The following is a 15,835-nucleotide window of genomic DNA, read 5'->3' as shown; positions in this document are numbered from 1 at the left end:
AGTCTAATTCTTGTTTCTGTACTTTATTCTCTCCCTCATAGAGACCTGTGACATCAATAAGACATCACTGATCATAGTTAGCATCTTTTCATTAATCTTAAACATAGCTTTTCAGAATAGCATGCACATGCCCGAGGAAGGAATAGAGCTTCAGGATATATCTCAGCTAGATCTAGGAAGGTATGAAAACTGTTAGTATCTAGAATTTTTTAGACTCAGATTTAATAATTGCCAATAAAGTTAAAATATATTATGTATGGCTAGTGTCATGAATACCTGAAACCACTTTTGGAAGCTGCTAAGATTTAAGAATCGTCCTTCTCATGTGGAACAACCATCAGCAGTCACCTGGTATTGCCTAAGTCCTGCTGACTTCTCAGGTCACTTTGCTTAAAGATGTGCATGAAAACAGAGATATAATCCTTGGTGAGATCCAAGAAAACCAAGTTAAGTCATTGATTAATTTCATCCTGTCCAGTCACTCCTTCACCCTCTGTATGTACTTAAAAAAATAAATGCATTCAAGCTTGTCACAAATTTTATTTTTATATCCCCACCTAGTACCATTTCACATTCTGCTTAAGTACTTGGTCATCTATTACATGACTCATTAGTTTGAGTTCTCTGTAGAATTAAAGAAAGTTGCAGTAAAAATAATAAATGGAACCTAAGTTTCAACTACATCATCCATACATGTTTTAAAAGCATCTTTCAAAGTCAATTCAAACTCATATACAATGCCAGGGATTAGCACTCTGTCAACCTCTTTGCTAAACTTTTTTCTTTGCCCCATCACATTGAAGTATTGATGAGTAAAATGGCAAATGTTTCTCTTTATTGGGATTCAAATCAAAATGCATAAAACTGGGTCAGATAAAGACTTCTTCCCAGGAGAAGCAGCCAGGGGCTATCATATGAAATTCTATTTGGAGATGCTTCCATTTTTCCTTCAAACAAAATTTGTAGTTACTACTGTAGTCAAGAAATTTAATAAAATGAAGGTTTCCTGCCTTGGTCCCTTAAGGAAAATTTGGTGAAGTTCCTAATTGCAGAATCTTCCAAAGAGAAGTGACAAGGTTTCCTGGAGATTTATTTGAATAATTACATTTATAGACTATGTAAATGCTATGTAGTGCACTATGCATACACTCTTAGGTTAGAAAAATCAGAGAAATGAGTTTAATAGAAAAGAAAACTAGACTAAAAGTTCTTTATCTTGTAAATAAAACTACTTTGTTTCCATTGAATACATGTCATTAGATGAAAACTATTTCCCAATATTTCTATCCTTCCCAGAGATCATAGATTTTGTTATTTGAGTTTTACACTATATATCTGCTCATTTAGATTTTAGCAGATAGGGAAGCAGTGTGAGATAGTGGAGGTATCATGAATATTTTCTTCTAATCAGGCAGAACTGGTTTGAATTCCAGGAGTATGCTATAAACTGTCTGACCCTGGGTAAATTTCTTAACTTATCAGTTTCCTTGTTTGCATGATGGGAATAATATTACAATATAGACTTGTGCATTGTTGTGAAGATAAGAGATACTGTGTATAATATATCTAGTACAGTGTATGGCACAAAATAGGGATCCAGTAATTATCTATGGTTATTGTAATACTTTAAAGCTTAGGGAAAGATCATTATGAGCCCTCAGTTTACAACTGAGGAATCTCAGGACCCAGTGTTAGAATGGCTAATGTCACAAAACCAGCCATGGCATCATTAAATTATGTTCAGAAGATCACAGTGAGGTACAGTGACTTGCACAGAATCATTTAAAGAAGAATGGAAATTATATGGATTGAATAAGAAAGTCCAGTCTCCCCCACTGGGTATTCACTACAATTTGCTGCCATTTTTCAGAAACAAAAACAAAAAGTCCCCAATAAACAAAACACCCCATGGATTCTGACTTTTTATGTTTTGCTGTTTTTTAATCCCATTTGGTAATTGACTCTGACTTTAGGATGAGTGATCTCAAAAGCAAATTTTGCTTCATCTATTTTTAGAATATATTTGGAAAGTAAATTAGCTGTCTTGCAGATTAACATTTACTTGACTTACCTTGCATAATTAAGGACATGTTGGAGAGTCTCCCTATACCTGCAATATGTTGCTTGTTAAAGTCTTAGAGCAAGCTCTCTTTGCTAACCTAGAATTTGTACTCCCTAGATGTACATTTCCATTTTCTACTGATCTACACTTTTTCTTTATGAGCTTCTGAATAGAGGGGGAAAATTCAAACCTTTCTTTAAAGATATCCATTAAACAGTTGCTGTCTTTTAAGGGGGAAGGAAGAAGCTGATGTGCATGGTAGTTCTAAAGCAAAAACCAAATTGGGCTTTCTTGAGAGACAAAGAACCTGCAGGAGAACTTCAAAGATGAAATTAGCAATTAGCCATACTCTTCTCTCAATTTTCACACTGTGCTTTAATAACTTCTTGCATGATTTTTTTCTTTCTATGGAAGTCCATGAAATTGCCCTGCAGCATTCCATATAATGAGAATCTCACTTCTGATTCACTGACAGGGGTGAGTACTGTCTGTATTCAGCATAGAGATAGGTGTCATAGCTAGGCACCTAAGTTTCTGACCAGCATTTTTAGAGAAACTTATGTCTGAACATAGGTTCTGCCATGTGAATGATTTTATAGAGCACTATCAGTTTTTTTTTTTTTTTTTTGTACCAGGGATTGAACTCAGGGGCACTCAATCACTGAGCCACATCCCAGGCCCTATTTTGTATTTTTTTTTAATAGAGACAGGGTCTCACTTGCCATTGCTGAGGCTGGCTTTGAACTCACAATCCTCCTGTCTCAGCCTCCTGAGCTGCTGGCATTTTCAGGGTTTTTAAACACTGTCAGCATGGTTGAAGGTGATGTGGTGGATATTTAGTGTAACTCTTATATCCCATTCTGTTAAATATTCTTGTTCACTTGCTGGATTAAGATAGTGAAGTCTAAGCTAGGTGTTCTTAGGACCCTTTGCTGCTTTGGATGAATAAAGTGTATCAGATTATATGGTAAAGGCCACTTTTGGAAAGATAGATAAATAAATCAGGCCAAAGGAAAATATACCACTGGCTATGACAAGAAGAAAAATGTAGTTTAATATTAGCTTTAATAGATGTATAAATTTTGGCATTCTCATTACTGATGCTTCAAGAGTTCATGTAAATCCTGTTCATCAGGACTCTATTATTGCTGCTTTCCAAGCAAAAAAAGCTGCAGTGAACCAATTATTTGCTTTATTTGGAAAAGCTGAGATATTCATTCTCTATGTGGCAGGTTGAATGTGGTAGGTGAGATGAGTGGTTTTCATACTAGAAGCAACTCAGGAGTGTTAGAGTCTGTAAACAAGTCTGGATGGCGCCTGGCATTTTGCCAGGGGAATGTTAGAGTCTGTAAACAAGTCAGGATGGCGCCTGGCAAAATGCCAGAGGGAGTGATTTGTGAAGTAATGCCAGCAAGCCATTAGGTGTGGAGATTCCTTATTGGTTGACTGCTGTATCTAGTTTATGTTAATTAAAATAAGCTGTGTGGAATGGATAAATACTGCTCCTGTCCTACAATAAACGGCTCCTACTCCTGCTGTATCAATCTACACAAGTTGTTCATCACCCCCCGGTTATTTTCCTGCAGCCGGACTGCAGCACAGGAGGCTGTCAATTTCAGGCACAATACAGGCTTGATTCCTCCCTATTTCTTATGCAGAAATCATTATAATACCCACAAAGTTTTAAACCTGTGAAAAAGGTGGGACCCAGCCTGATGTATTTCCTTTGACGATGAGCTGAGTTATTCATTCACTCATTAAATATTTATTGTGGACCTACTATGTATAAGAAATGAGAGCTGGCACAGGGAAGAAAGAACACTTTACTATAGTACTTGGGGGGCTTATGTTCTTCAAGGTAAAATTCATTCCCTTTAAACATCATTCCCTCCCATCATAAACATCATTGAAATTCCTTTTAGGAATACTTGGCATAAATACTAGTTACTTAATTGATCAATAACACAATAAGCACCTAAAGAATATACTGTGCTAAAAATTGGAGAAGTGGGAAAAATTAAAAAATACGAGGTATAGTTTTTCATCTCAAGCAATTTCTTTTGGAAAAAAAAAATCTCCCACTCATGAAAGAAATGGAAAACAAAAGAAGGCAAAATATAATCAAGTACTAATTTGATAGTGTACACACTGTTAAAGAAATTCAGATATAATCGACTGGGGTTAGCTAGAAGGAATTTATGAAAGACAAAGCCTTAAAGAAAGTAAAGTCTTTGGGCTGGGGATATAGCTCACTTGGTAGAGTGCTTGCCTTGCATGCACAAGGCCATGGATTCAATCCCCAGCACACACACAAAAAGTCTTTAAACTTTAGTTGTTGGAACCTAATCCCAACATGGCTAATGTCAAAAGGCTAAAAAGTAACCTCTTAATATTTGAAATAATAAGTGACCATCTAACAAATCAAACACATTAACCTCACTATATTTATTGGCATGGGAAGATATTTATAATACATTAAGTGTGAAAATCAAGTTACAGAATAGCATTGCATAATATGATTCTAAGAGAATTAAAATATATGATGTGCAGGGAAAAGAATAAAAATGGATAAATACTAAAACTTTAATGGTTGTTTTCTATAGGTGGTAGGTTTATGGGTGACTATTTTGTTTTTCATTATCTCTTTTCTAAGTTTTGTGCAACAAATGTATATTATTTGTGTAGCAATTTAAAAAAAATGGTTTCATATGACCCAAAATGACTAATTTGCAAAACTCACTAAAATAAATATACATATGTACACTCATACATCTTGGAGAAGGAACACAGAAAAGTGATTAAATAATTAAGCAGATGGAATAGACAAACTTAAAAGTTGAGCATCCTTCATTTTAGTGGCCTAGACTGGAAATATAATCCAAGTCTACAAAATCATGAAGTTCACATTTGTTCACTAACTTCCAGGCAACCAAACTTGGTCCTTGAAGACTGAGAATAAAATTTAGGACAAATAAGATTAAGACCGACCTACCACAGAAGGCAAACAAAAAATAGAATTTGTTATCCTAGGGGAGAATACAAGTGAAATACAAGTAGCTTCAAGAATGATCTAGAGCTGGTCGTGGTGGTGCACACCTGTAATCTCAGTGGTTTTGGAGTTTGAGGCAGGAGGATGGAGAGTTCAAAGCCAGCCTCAGCAACTCAGTGAGACCCATCTCTAAATAAGATGATTTAAAAAAAGGGCTGGGAGGGATGCAGCTCAGTGGTTGAATGCCCCTGAGTTTAATCCCCAGTACTCTCCCCCTCAAAAAAAAAAAAAAAAGATCTAGATAAATTGGTGGAAAAAAGGTATGTTAATGGTTGTGAAGCAAAATGTAGGAATGGTAAAGGTCTTTAAGATAGATATACAACACACTTGACAGTGGTAGAAGGTGGGCACAGACCTGATCCCACTCAATGCAAACCACAGACCTAAAGGAGGGGCCTGAAGGCTCTCTTCTGGGCTAGTTTAACCCTTTAGTTGCTGGACTGTGGGGAGGTTTCAGGAGGTAGTCCCTGGGAGAAATTAGGAGACAGGAGGTACTCAGAGGGCTTTGGCCAATAATTATTTATCAATCAGAAGGGGAGTGTTTCAATCTTTTGCTATCAATTATGACCATACTAATACATATTGGCTAAAATTTCACCATGTATATGCCTATCTTCTGGGATAGACTTCAGAGTTGTCTGACAGAGGCAGAATATTGAGATGGATGGATGAAGTACAATATGGCAGTATGGCAGTCTTTGGATTTTGTGAAGCCAAATGAAATCTTTAGTTGATGAAAGGAAGATTTTTGTTGTTGTTGTTGTTTACCTCGAGGGCTGTTCAAAGAAGCTTCTGATGCTCTCCCACCATCTCCGCAGTGACTCTGGTCAAAGGGAAGGCACTGGTCACCTGTTCCTGCTACCACTTCAAAATTCTTGGACAGATCTTTTGTTTCCACAAGAGACTTCAATTTGTAGACTTTTCGAGTATTGGTGTCTGATAGATACAGCAATTCAGACACTGGGTCCATGGCCAGATAGTATTTGTGAGCAGGACTTGTGCTAAGAAAGAGAAAAATAAAGTTATTCAAAGCAATTTGTCCAACATGCACCCCCTGGGGTCTGCTGTGTGTCACAAATTGAAAAATCTCTTAGGTGAAAGAATTCATGAATCTTCCTGCTTATATAAGGAGGGGACAGATACTTCTTTTTCTTCTCATGGGTCTAGGTATGAAAAAAAATGTCCAATGTGTACTGCTAAATTGAAATGATTAATTTTATATCATCATTAATTTTAATATCATCAATTTTGAGGGTAGAAAGAAACAGAAGAGAAAAAAATCCCAGGAGATAACTTTTCTGATACTTTTCATACCCTGTTATCCAATTACCAATTGGGAGACTGCCTGAATATCTCACAGTCACTTCAAACTCAAAAATCTGAAACAGAAGTTATTTTATTTTTTTACCTTCCCCATTCCTCAAAAACATGCTCTTTTTCTGTGCTTTCTGCCTTACTTAGGGACACTGCCATCCTCCTAAGGCTCTTGCTGTCAGTTAAATAGCATTGCCAAAGGTAGAGAAGCATTGCTGGGAGGACTGTGCTGTAGATCCGCCGTCAAAATTTTCTTCTCCAAAGTTCTTTTTTTTTTTTTTTTAAGCTGATGATCAATTCCCTTATCCATTTTTCTTCTTTCAGGACATCATACAATTGATTATATTTAACTTTATTTAAGGTATAATCCTGATCACAGGATTGTGTAATCACATGCCATCTCTCCTAAAGACAACTTACCTTGACTATTTTGACATTTTTAAACTCTTCAATCACATATGCCCATAGGATCTTATGTTATTTTTGTTTGTATCGATGATTAAGCTCATTATTTTTGAGTCTTGTTAATTTCAGTGTTTTAATTGCTGCAGTAACTTTTGGTTTGGGGATATTTTACTTGAACCTAAGGTTCATGTGTGACTGGCATCACTCAAGCTGCAAACCTGGAAGTCATCCCTGATTCTTCTTTTTCTCTCTACAGGCAATTGTGTCTTTAAAGTAGCTTTCAGAAGCATCCTCTTCTTTCATGCCTCCTGCCATTGCATTAGTTCTAACTTTCATCATCTCTGGCCTGAAGTATTTTCTATAGTGTGGCATATAGAAGTTTTTGATTATTTAAGTCCATTTTCTCCTACACTGCCTTCAGGAGTATTCTGATGATTTGGCTCTCATCTTTTAAAACTTTTAAATGCTCTTGTGTGGTATACAAGGTTTCTCCACTCAATTCATTCTCATATGCCTTTTGAGGCTTTACTCCTTAAGGAAGCCTTCCCTAAATCTCCAGCTTGGGTTATTTGCACTGTGCTTAAGGATTATATATTATGTTAAATTATTTATGTGTCAGTATCCCCCCAAATAAACCATGAGAGCTTGGAGAAGAGCAACCTTTTCTTGTTTATCTCTAAAATGTTCAATACCCAGAACTCTGCCTAGCACCTAGTTGACTAAGTGAGAAAGTAGAAGCCACTCTTCTCCAATTCTTTCTCTTCACCATTACTCAAACCCAGCAAAACATCATGTTTTTTTTAAGTTCTACCTTGTAAATTCTCTAGTCTGCCTGCTCTATCTCTGCTGTCATTAGTTGAAGTCTCCATCACTCCTTTCATCTGAAATATTTACTTGGCACCATTTCTATATTGTGTGTTTATTAATTTATTAAAATCATTTACTAAGTGCCTAAAATGTGCCCAAAATCTGTGCTATGATCTGGAGACCTACCTTTGTGTAAGATACAATCCCTTTCTTCATGAAACTCACATTAAGTAGAGGAGAAAGACAAGTAATCAGGGTCTGACTGTCATAAATCCAAATATTATGACAGAAGAGGTAGAAAGAGAGAAATGAGCAGAAAGGAGGGAATCATGACCTAATAGCATCTATTGTGTTGTATTAGCATTATTTTTAAAAATTATTAACTGAAGTTAATACTTTATTGAGGTTTCCTTAGTTTTTACCTAATGCCCTTTTTTGTTTCAGGACTCCATTCAGGATATCAAATTATATTTAATCATCATGTTTCTTTATGCTCTTCTGGACTGTCACAGTTTCAGAATTTTCTTGTTTTTGATGACCTTACCAGTTTTGAGGAGTATTTTGTAGGATGACCCTCTATTGGGATTTGTGTGACTTTTTCTCATGGCTAGACAGGAGTTGTGGGCTCTTGGAGGAAGACCACAAAGGTCAAGTGCTATTTTGATCAAATCATATAAAGGGTACAAACCTATCAACATGACTTATCACTGATGGGGTTGACATTCACCTCCTGGCTGAGACAGTATTTCTCCACTGTAAAGGTATTCTTTCTCTCCCACTTTCCGTATTTTTTGCTTTGGGAGGAATAACCGTGTACACCCAACATTTGAAGTATAGGGAGTTATATTCTACTTCCTTGAGGGTGGAACATCTACATAAATTATTTTGAATTCTTCTGAATGGGAGCTTTATCCCATTTTCATTTATTTAAGAATTCACCAGTGGGGCTGGGGATGTAACTCAAGCGGTAGCGCGCTTGCCTGGCATGCGCAGGGTGCTAGGTTCGATCCTAAACACCACATACAAATAAAATAAAGATGATGTGTCCACCGAAAACTAAAAGATGAATATTAAAAAATTCTCTCTCTCTCTCTCTCTCTCTAAAAAAAAAAGAAAATTCACCAGTTTATTTATATCAGTATGGACTCATGGATATTTATTTTATACTTTGTGTTAAATCTAATGCTACTTTATTTTGTTGCTCAAATTGTTCCAGCTTTAGCCATTTAAAGCTCTTCAGTTGGCTCATGTGCCCTTTTGCCAAACTTGTATAAATGTTGATTTTTTTGATAGCACTTCCATACATTCTGGCACTATAAAATGTTCTACCGAGTCATCTTATACACTTCCTCTAGAATCAGTTATTTCTCCAAGAATCCCTGGTTCCTTGTATTGGAGAATAGTATTAGAAACCAATATCTGGAGGCATATGTAAGCACTATTTTTGCCACACATCTCTCATTCTCTCCAACTACACTGTGAGCTCTTTGCAGGCAGGTACCATATTCACCTTTCTATTCTTAGTGCCAAATAGAGTGCCTGACAGATTTGTGTTTGGTAAGTGTTGAACTAAACTGGACTGTGGGACGTGAAACTAAGACATAAGTAAGTTTAGGCCTTAGATACTTACCCAGCAATATGGAGGAGAGAGGGTCAAAGGTAGCTTTAAAGACTGATTTGTTCTTAATTGTATTCAAAATTGCATTTGCCCTCTCAAGTATATTTATGTATGTTAATAATAATAAGCCTGGAAAATACTAATGGGATTCAGGTTACAGTTTCTATTGGAAAAAAAATCAGGTTCAGTTGGAATACTTGATTTTTATCCAACTACCTTCGTCAAGTAAGATAATCTGGTAGATTTCAGGAATATCTTCAACTCTGGAACCACCATGACAGGTGCTGTAAATACACCGAAAAAGGATCCAACAGACTCCAGGCTGATTTGGCAATTTTATCAGACAAGGAATCTCTGTAGCAGAGACTTCTTAAATAGGGGTTTGAGTGAAAGTTTTTACATTAGTTGAATTTTTACCTGCAGAATAAAATTTCTCCCATGTGCTTAGATCTTTCTAGAATAAAGAAAGAGTCACAACCATTCCCTGAAACAACTGTCAATACTTTGGTAGCCAGTTTATGGAGTTTCAGCTAAGCCAGATTAATCATGCTTTGTTTAGAAAAAGCCCATAAGCTATTTCTCCAAGAGAAATGTTATCCACACAAAAGTACTTTGGAATGCATTATATTCATTCATTATTGAATATCTCCAATGTGCCTCTGAGGGAAGTTAGAATTAGCATTCCCCTCAAACCTCAGCTGGGGAAACCCAGACACATAGGGGGGCTTGCCCAGGGTCACTAACAAGACTGGGCCCGTAGTAAGATTAGATTAGATTGGATCATGTGTGACTATGTGTGACTATGTGTGTAATAAGCCATCAGAAATTGTTCTGAAATTGGAACAAAAATCAGTGCTCTTGCCTTCTGAGTAACATGTCTTATTTTGCTCAGTGAGGATTTTCTCTAACTTATGTACTAGCATTTAGAAAATGCAATAGCCCACCATACCAAATTCAAATCTGATTAATGTTATTTTCTTGACAGCCAACAGTCAGGAACATTCCCTATATTGGTATGTAATTTCTTGCCATTTCATGCCATTGCCCAAGTGCACTTCAGCTCTTTTGAAACTGATTACTTTCTACTTTCTGAAAACATGCCATACCTTAGAAAGAAAAGCCACTGTGTTACATTCCAATTTGCTATAATCCCTCGTGTCTAAATACATACTGCAATTTGAGAAATGTGAAGATTACTTTTATAATTAGGGTGTTAGACTTACTGTCACCTTCTGGTTAGTTTTACATTCAACCAGTGTCCTTCAACTTAGCAAAGATCACTTCATTCATGCTAGTTAAAATCACATAGATTGTTAAATGGGCAATTAATGCTTACAATTAATACTGTGCAACACTTTACCAGTAAGCAATTTGACAACCAACTTAATTTGCATAAGGAATCAATTATGCCAAAGTAGTGAGGCTGATCTCATGCATTGGCATTTAGGAAGTGGCATCTCTCAAACGAAATCCAAATTATAAACCCTATTGGTGCCATTTTGATGACAATTGGCATTTGGGAGTGAATAAATTCAGTTTTCTCTTTTACAATTTCAGGAATTTAGAATAGTTTTAACAAGTTTAATAAAGAAACAAATTGAATAAATACTCATTATGATTAATTCCAGAGCTATGTGACAATGATGGTAAATGGTAAACAGTTATTTCAGAATTTTCCTATTCTTTGTGGTGGGAAGAAATAGAAACCATAAGGTTATACCAAAGAAAGAAAGAAAAACTCTTATTAAATAAGGTCATCATACACTTGACAACTCCATTTCTGGATCTAGGGAGATTGCTGTATTATTCCTGTCTCTACCTGCAACTTGAAAACAGCCAATCTGTTTGAACTTACAGATTAATTTGTGATATCACCTTAGGGAAATATGATGAGACTTATGACCTTGCTTTACCATGAAGTACTGAACTGCCAGATTTCACTTATCTTGTTTTCTGTTCAATATGTTCTCTTCTTCTAGCAAATTTCTACTTAGTGGTGGAGTCCTGTTCTTTTGGAAGACACTTACCTGCATCATAATTTCCATAAATTCACTTTCACATCATTTCTTTAACCTTATTTAAGAAGCAAAATTTCCATTATCACATTATTGGGAGGTGGCCTCTTAGGCAAGGGGGGTTAATAGGTAGCTGCCCATGTCATTTGCTTACCTATGTCTGGTATCTCTGTTTCTAGGGTGCACAAGGTATCCACGAGTGGCAAGTAAAAGCAAATAGAGAGTCATCAGTATCGTTCAACAATTCAAATCTAACCACACACAAACTCCTAATTCAGTTTGTTATAATTAGGGAGACTCCACAGGCATCATTTAGTCAGGTGTGCAACCCAAAGTTGACCCAATCTTCCAGGCTTCTTTTCCTGACATGGTGTCAAAGTGATTGTCCCAACTTCTAAGGCAAGTTTCTCAAAAAGTTCTCCCTGGACCACCTGCATCATAATCACTTGAGTTCTTATCCATGTGTAGTTTCATGGTGCTCTTCCTAGTCTTACCATATCAGAATTCTGATATGGGGGTATGAGCCTGGGAATTTTATTTTTCACAAACTCAGCTGGTGATTCTGATACATAGTTAGTCTTAAGAACCACTGTACATGTATGAAGACATGAATTGATGTGAGCATACTTTATATACAAACAGAGATGTGAAAAATTGTGCTCTATATGTGTAACAAGAATTGTAATGCATTCTGCTGTCATTTATTTTTTTTTAAAAAAATCAATAAAAAAAGAACCACTTGGCTAGGAGCTGAAAAATCAGTGACTGCAAAGGATCTAACCATTCTAGGCTCTGCTTTGATAGCCAAAATAACCCTATCAAAATGTGAAATCATTGTGTTTTATAATCAAGTCAAGTGCTGGACAGGCAAAAACCCCTTATTAAATTTTAGAGGTAAAAATATGAATATCTGTGTGCATCTTCCTTAATATTAAAAAACTTCTTAATGGGCCAGACATGGTGGCATATGCCTGTAATTCCAGTTACTTAGAAGGCTGGGGCAGTTAGATCCCAAGTTTGAGGCTAGCCTGGGTAACTTAGTGAGACCTTGTCTTAAATAAAACAGAATAAAAAGAGTTGAGGATGTAGTTTAGGTGTAGACTGCTTGCCTGGCATGTACAAGGCCCTGGGTTCATTCCACACACACACACACACACACACACACACACACACACACACACTATTAATAAGTTGAAAGTATGAGGGTTTTCTCTTAGACCATGACAGGATGTCCTTAGTATCAAAACTGCTGCATCAATAAGCTGGGAATGGTGGTGCACACCTATAATCCCAGCAGCTCTGGAGGCTGAGGCAGGAGGATCCCAAATTCAAAGCCAGACTCGGCAACAGCAAGGTGCTAAGCAACTCAGTGAGATCCTGTCTCTAAATAAAATACAACATAGGGCTGTGGATGTGGCTCAGTGGTTGAGTGCCCCAGAGTTCAATCCTTGGTACATCATATGTATTAACTATTAAAATTTTGTGTCTTTCAGTCATCCATGCTCAAAGGGGTAATTGGGGTGGGAAAACCAGAATTGTCAGCACAAACTAAGCTGAACCCTTTGGAGGTCCCTGATCCATGAACCTCTTGGCATATGGTATTGCCTAGGGCATTTCACTCTGGGACATGGTATGAGGCTTCTTACATAGGGGACATAGACTTTACAGGCCTGACTTTGGGTCAAGTCTGCTTGGAATGAAAAGGCTATAATCATCTGTGAAATACAGTCATTTTAATTTTAAAATCCTTTTAAATCTGGCCCTTATGTCATTTTGAAAATGTGAAGATAACAAATCTTTTAATCTAAAGTAGAAAACATTCTTGTTCTTTGGAACATTAAAGAAAAAGAAAAGATCCAAAATTATTTCATTTGAAATTATCTGCTAAAATGAATTCAACTCTTTTGAAAAAGAACCTTTCTGGGATTTTTACTAGCTGGGCCACAGATCAGGGACCACTGACTTTTCTGTTTCTCTGGCCCATCTCAAAAGGGTAGTATCCTGTGGGTTGACAGGAAGGTCAAGCTGTAAGGATACAGAGCTCTGATTAGAAACCCAGCCTCAGGCATTTGCACCTCTTTCTATTTTCTTTGTCTCTTAGGCACTTGCTTGTTTTCTAGGCTTCTAAATTGTAAGGTGAGAGTATTCAAGGCTGGTTCTCTTCACTATAACATAGTTGATCCTTCTGAAGGAAGTGTAGTTGTGAAAATACTAGAAGGACCTCATTAAAACATGGTTTCATCTGCAATAGATTTTTACAACACAGAACCATTTGTGTGGCTACAAAGGGTTTTGAAATTCTTAGGTGATGGCAAGGAGTAGGGAGGGGGATGGTTTGATTTTCTTGCAGCTGCTTCTGATCCTGCCAATAATGTCATTGTGAATTTGGAAAGATGTCCCATATTATGCAGAGCAGCTTCTCTCATTAACATCTCAGAGGGAGGAAGTGAAAATGACGGAATTTATTTCCAGTGTGTGACCTTGTTCTGTCTCAGAATTACTTTTAGTTAAGGATTTAGGATTGAGAGCCACAACCAAAGTCAGCCTGCTGCGCAGCTAGCAACTGATTACACACTGAGGTGCCAGTGTGTGAGCTCTTCACAAAAGCCTAGGCCCATCAGTGGGCATCACAACCTGGCAACTGACTGACTTGAAGTTTGCTATGAGTTAGGAGGAGAAAGGAGTGGAATCACAAATCTTTTTAGAGCAAACAATGCTCCTAATGATAGGGTCTCTGAGTTGGTCTTTGATTTTCTCAGAATCCAAATGATGGAAAGGGCCATCTACACTTCTTTTTTAATTTAAAAAGAAAATTAGTGAGTCATGATTTATGTACCATGAAATTCACCTTTCTAAAATATACAATTCAACAATTTCCAGTATATCCAGAGAGTTGTGCAACTGCTACCATCATCTAATTCCAGAGCATTTTCATCACCCTGTGAAGAAATTCTGTACCTATTTGCTGATAATTACTTCCCATTCACCCTTCCCTAAGTTCCAGGCAACCAAAAAAACTGATTTCTGTCTCCATGGATCTGCCTATTTTGGGTATTTAACATAAATAGAATCATACAATATTTGCCCTTTTGTGTCTGGCTTCTCTCACTTAACACAATGTCCCATTTATTCTTTTTATATTTTTTTGTGAGCCAAGTTACAGAACAGAGGAGATATACCAACTTTGGTGCTACTGTCTAGTTAGTTGGCATCAGAAGAGTTTGAATGGCCTGCTCTGTGGTAGCTATAGTCCTTTACTTGTTCTTCATGATGTTCTTGACTTCTTTCCTCATTCTTGGCCACAAATATTTGGTGTTGAAGAATGGACTGCCTTCCCTGCTCATCTTTCCATGGTTTTCTTTGAATAGCTGGTGTCCACTCTTCTTGTTACTGACTTCACAGCACTCCCTAGTCAATCAATTTTTATCTAAGACTACCTTCCCCTATGATTTGGCTCTATCCCTCACCCGTATCACAACTTACCTGTCTTGTGTTTTAGAGTCCTGTTTTCAGCTAACAGTCCCTTTGAAAAGTAAACTGATAAGTGAATGAATATTGAAGGACTAGTGGATGAGTTTAGTTTGAGGGGCCACTCTAAAATAAGTTATTATTTTGGGAACTCTTAGAAACATAATGTATCAACTCAAAAGATCCCAGTTGTTAGAGTGGAAATTTGGGACACTGTGGAAGACCTGCAAAGATGTTTTTGGGTGAGACAGAAGGAGCCTTTGAGTGCTACTGTTAACACAGATCAAGCTGGGGAAGGAACCACTTGTGTCATCTAGATGTAGTATTTCTACTATTTGTAGCTTCAGTGCTGTGGATAAGAGAATGGTTCTTGGACATTTCTCAGCTATTTGCAGAGCTCTACAAAGCCCAGGTTCTATTTGTTCCTGCATCAGAGTGCTCTACAAGTTCCACTGCCCCTCAGCATACTAACTGGCCCTAAATGGGTGCTATTCCAGGTCTACTCCATTTCTAGTCAACGACAGGAGTCAAATACTGAGAACAATATAAGAAATATTAACCAGTCACTGGAAAAGAAATAGTAAAATCTCAGGAGAAATTTTCATGTCACATTGACATTTGTCGAGTTCAAATTACTCAAGGTACCAAGAAGCAGTCTCTTATTTTTTCTCTTTCATTTTTAAGGGAAGGACAAAATAAATATCTAGAGACTAACATAATACTGAACAATAGCAGCATGAGGTTTTTATAAAGAATAAATCACTTCTAGTCATGCTTAATAGGTTTTCTAATAGAATTGTGAAATTAGAAGATGAGAGGGGAGCAAAGGGATGTTACATATTTGAATTCTTGCAAAGCACTATTATGGTGTCTCCTATTTTTACTTATATAATTATCCCTGTTAGTTTTAGAAAACCAAGAAGTGGCCCTGAGGCCATGATCAAAGAAAAAGCAAGCAGTCATAAATGATGAGAAATAGTTGAAAGACTTAGGGATGTTTGAACTAAAGAAGAGAAAGCTCAGAAAACTATGGCAGCTCTCTTCACACTTGTGAAAGTTTGTGAAGTGACTTCTGTACTGCTTCAGATGCTAACATT

General features: G+C 36.9%; 1 protein-coding gene across 3 annotated transcripts in view; it reads right to left on the bottom strand.

Annotated features, from left to right (window-relative positions):
- Tenm1 (teneurin transmembrane protein 1) overlaps positions 1–15,835 on the bottom strand; it is a 556,980-nt gene that overhangs the window by 87,408 nt on the left and 453,737 nt on the right. For 2 of the 3 annotated variants that reach the window (XM_077793578.1, XM_077793580.1), the window contains exons 21-22: positions 11,425–11,445; positions 5,880–6,112 (exon numbers count right to left, since the gene is read on the bottom strand). In XM_077793578.1, coding sequence (XP_077649704.1) covers positions 5,880–6,112; positions 11,425–11,445 — 254 coding nt within the window. The remainder of the gene's footprint in view (positions 1–5,879; positions 6,113–11,424; positions 11,446–15,835) is intronic. The other variant, XM_077793579.1, reaches the window with a different exon arrangement.

The sequence above is a fragment of the Urocitellus parryii genome, chromosome X (genome assembly GCF_045843805.1).
Source record: "Urocitellus parryii isolate mUroPar1 chromosome X, mUroPar1.hap1, whole genome shotgun sequence".
Lineage (NCBI taxonomy): Eukaryota > Metazoa > Chordata > Mammalia > Rodentia > Sciuridae > Urocitellus > Urocitellus parryii.
The sequence above is the reverse complement of the archived record's forward strand: the minus strand, read 5'-3'. Positions and strand labels throughout refer to the sequence as shown.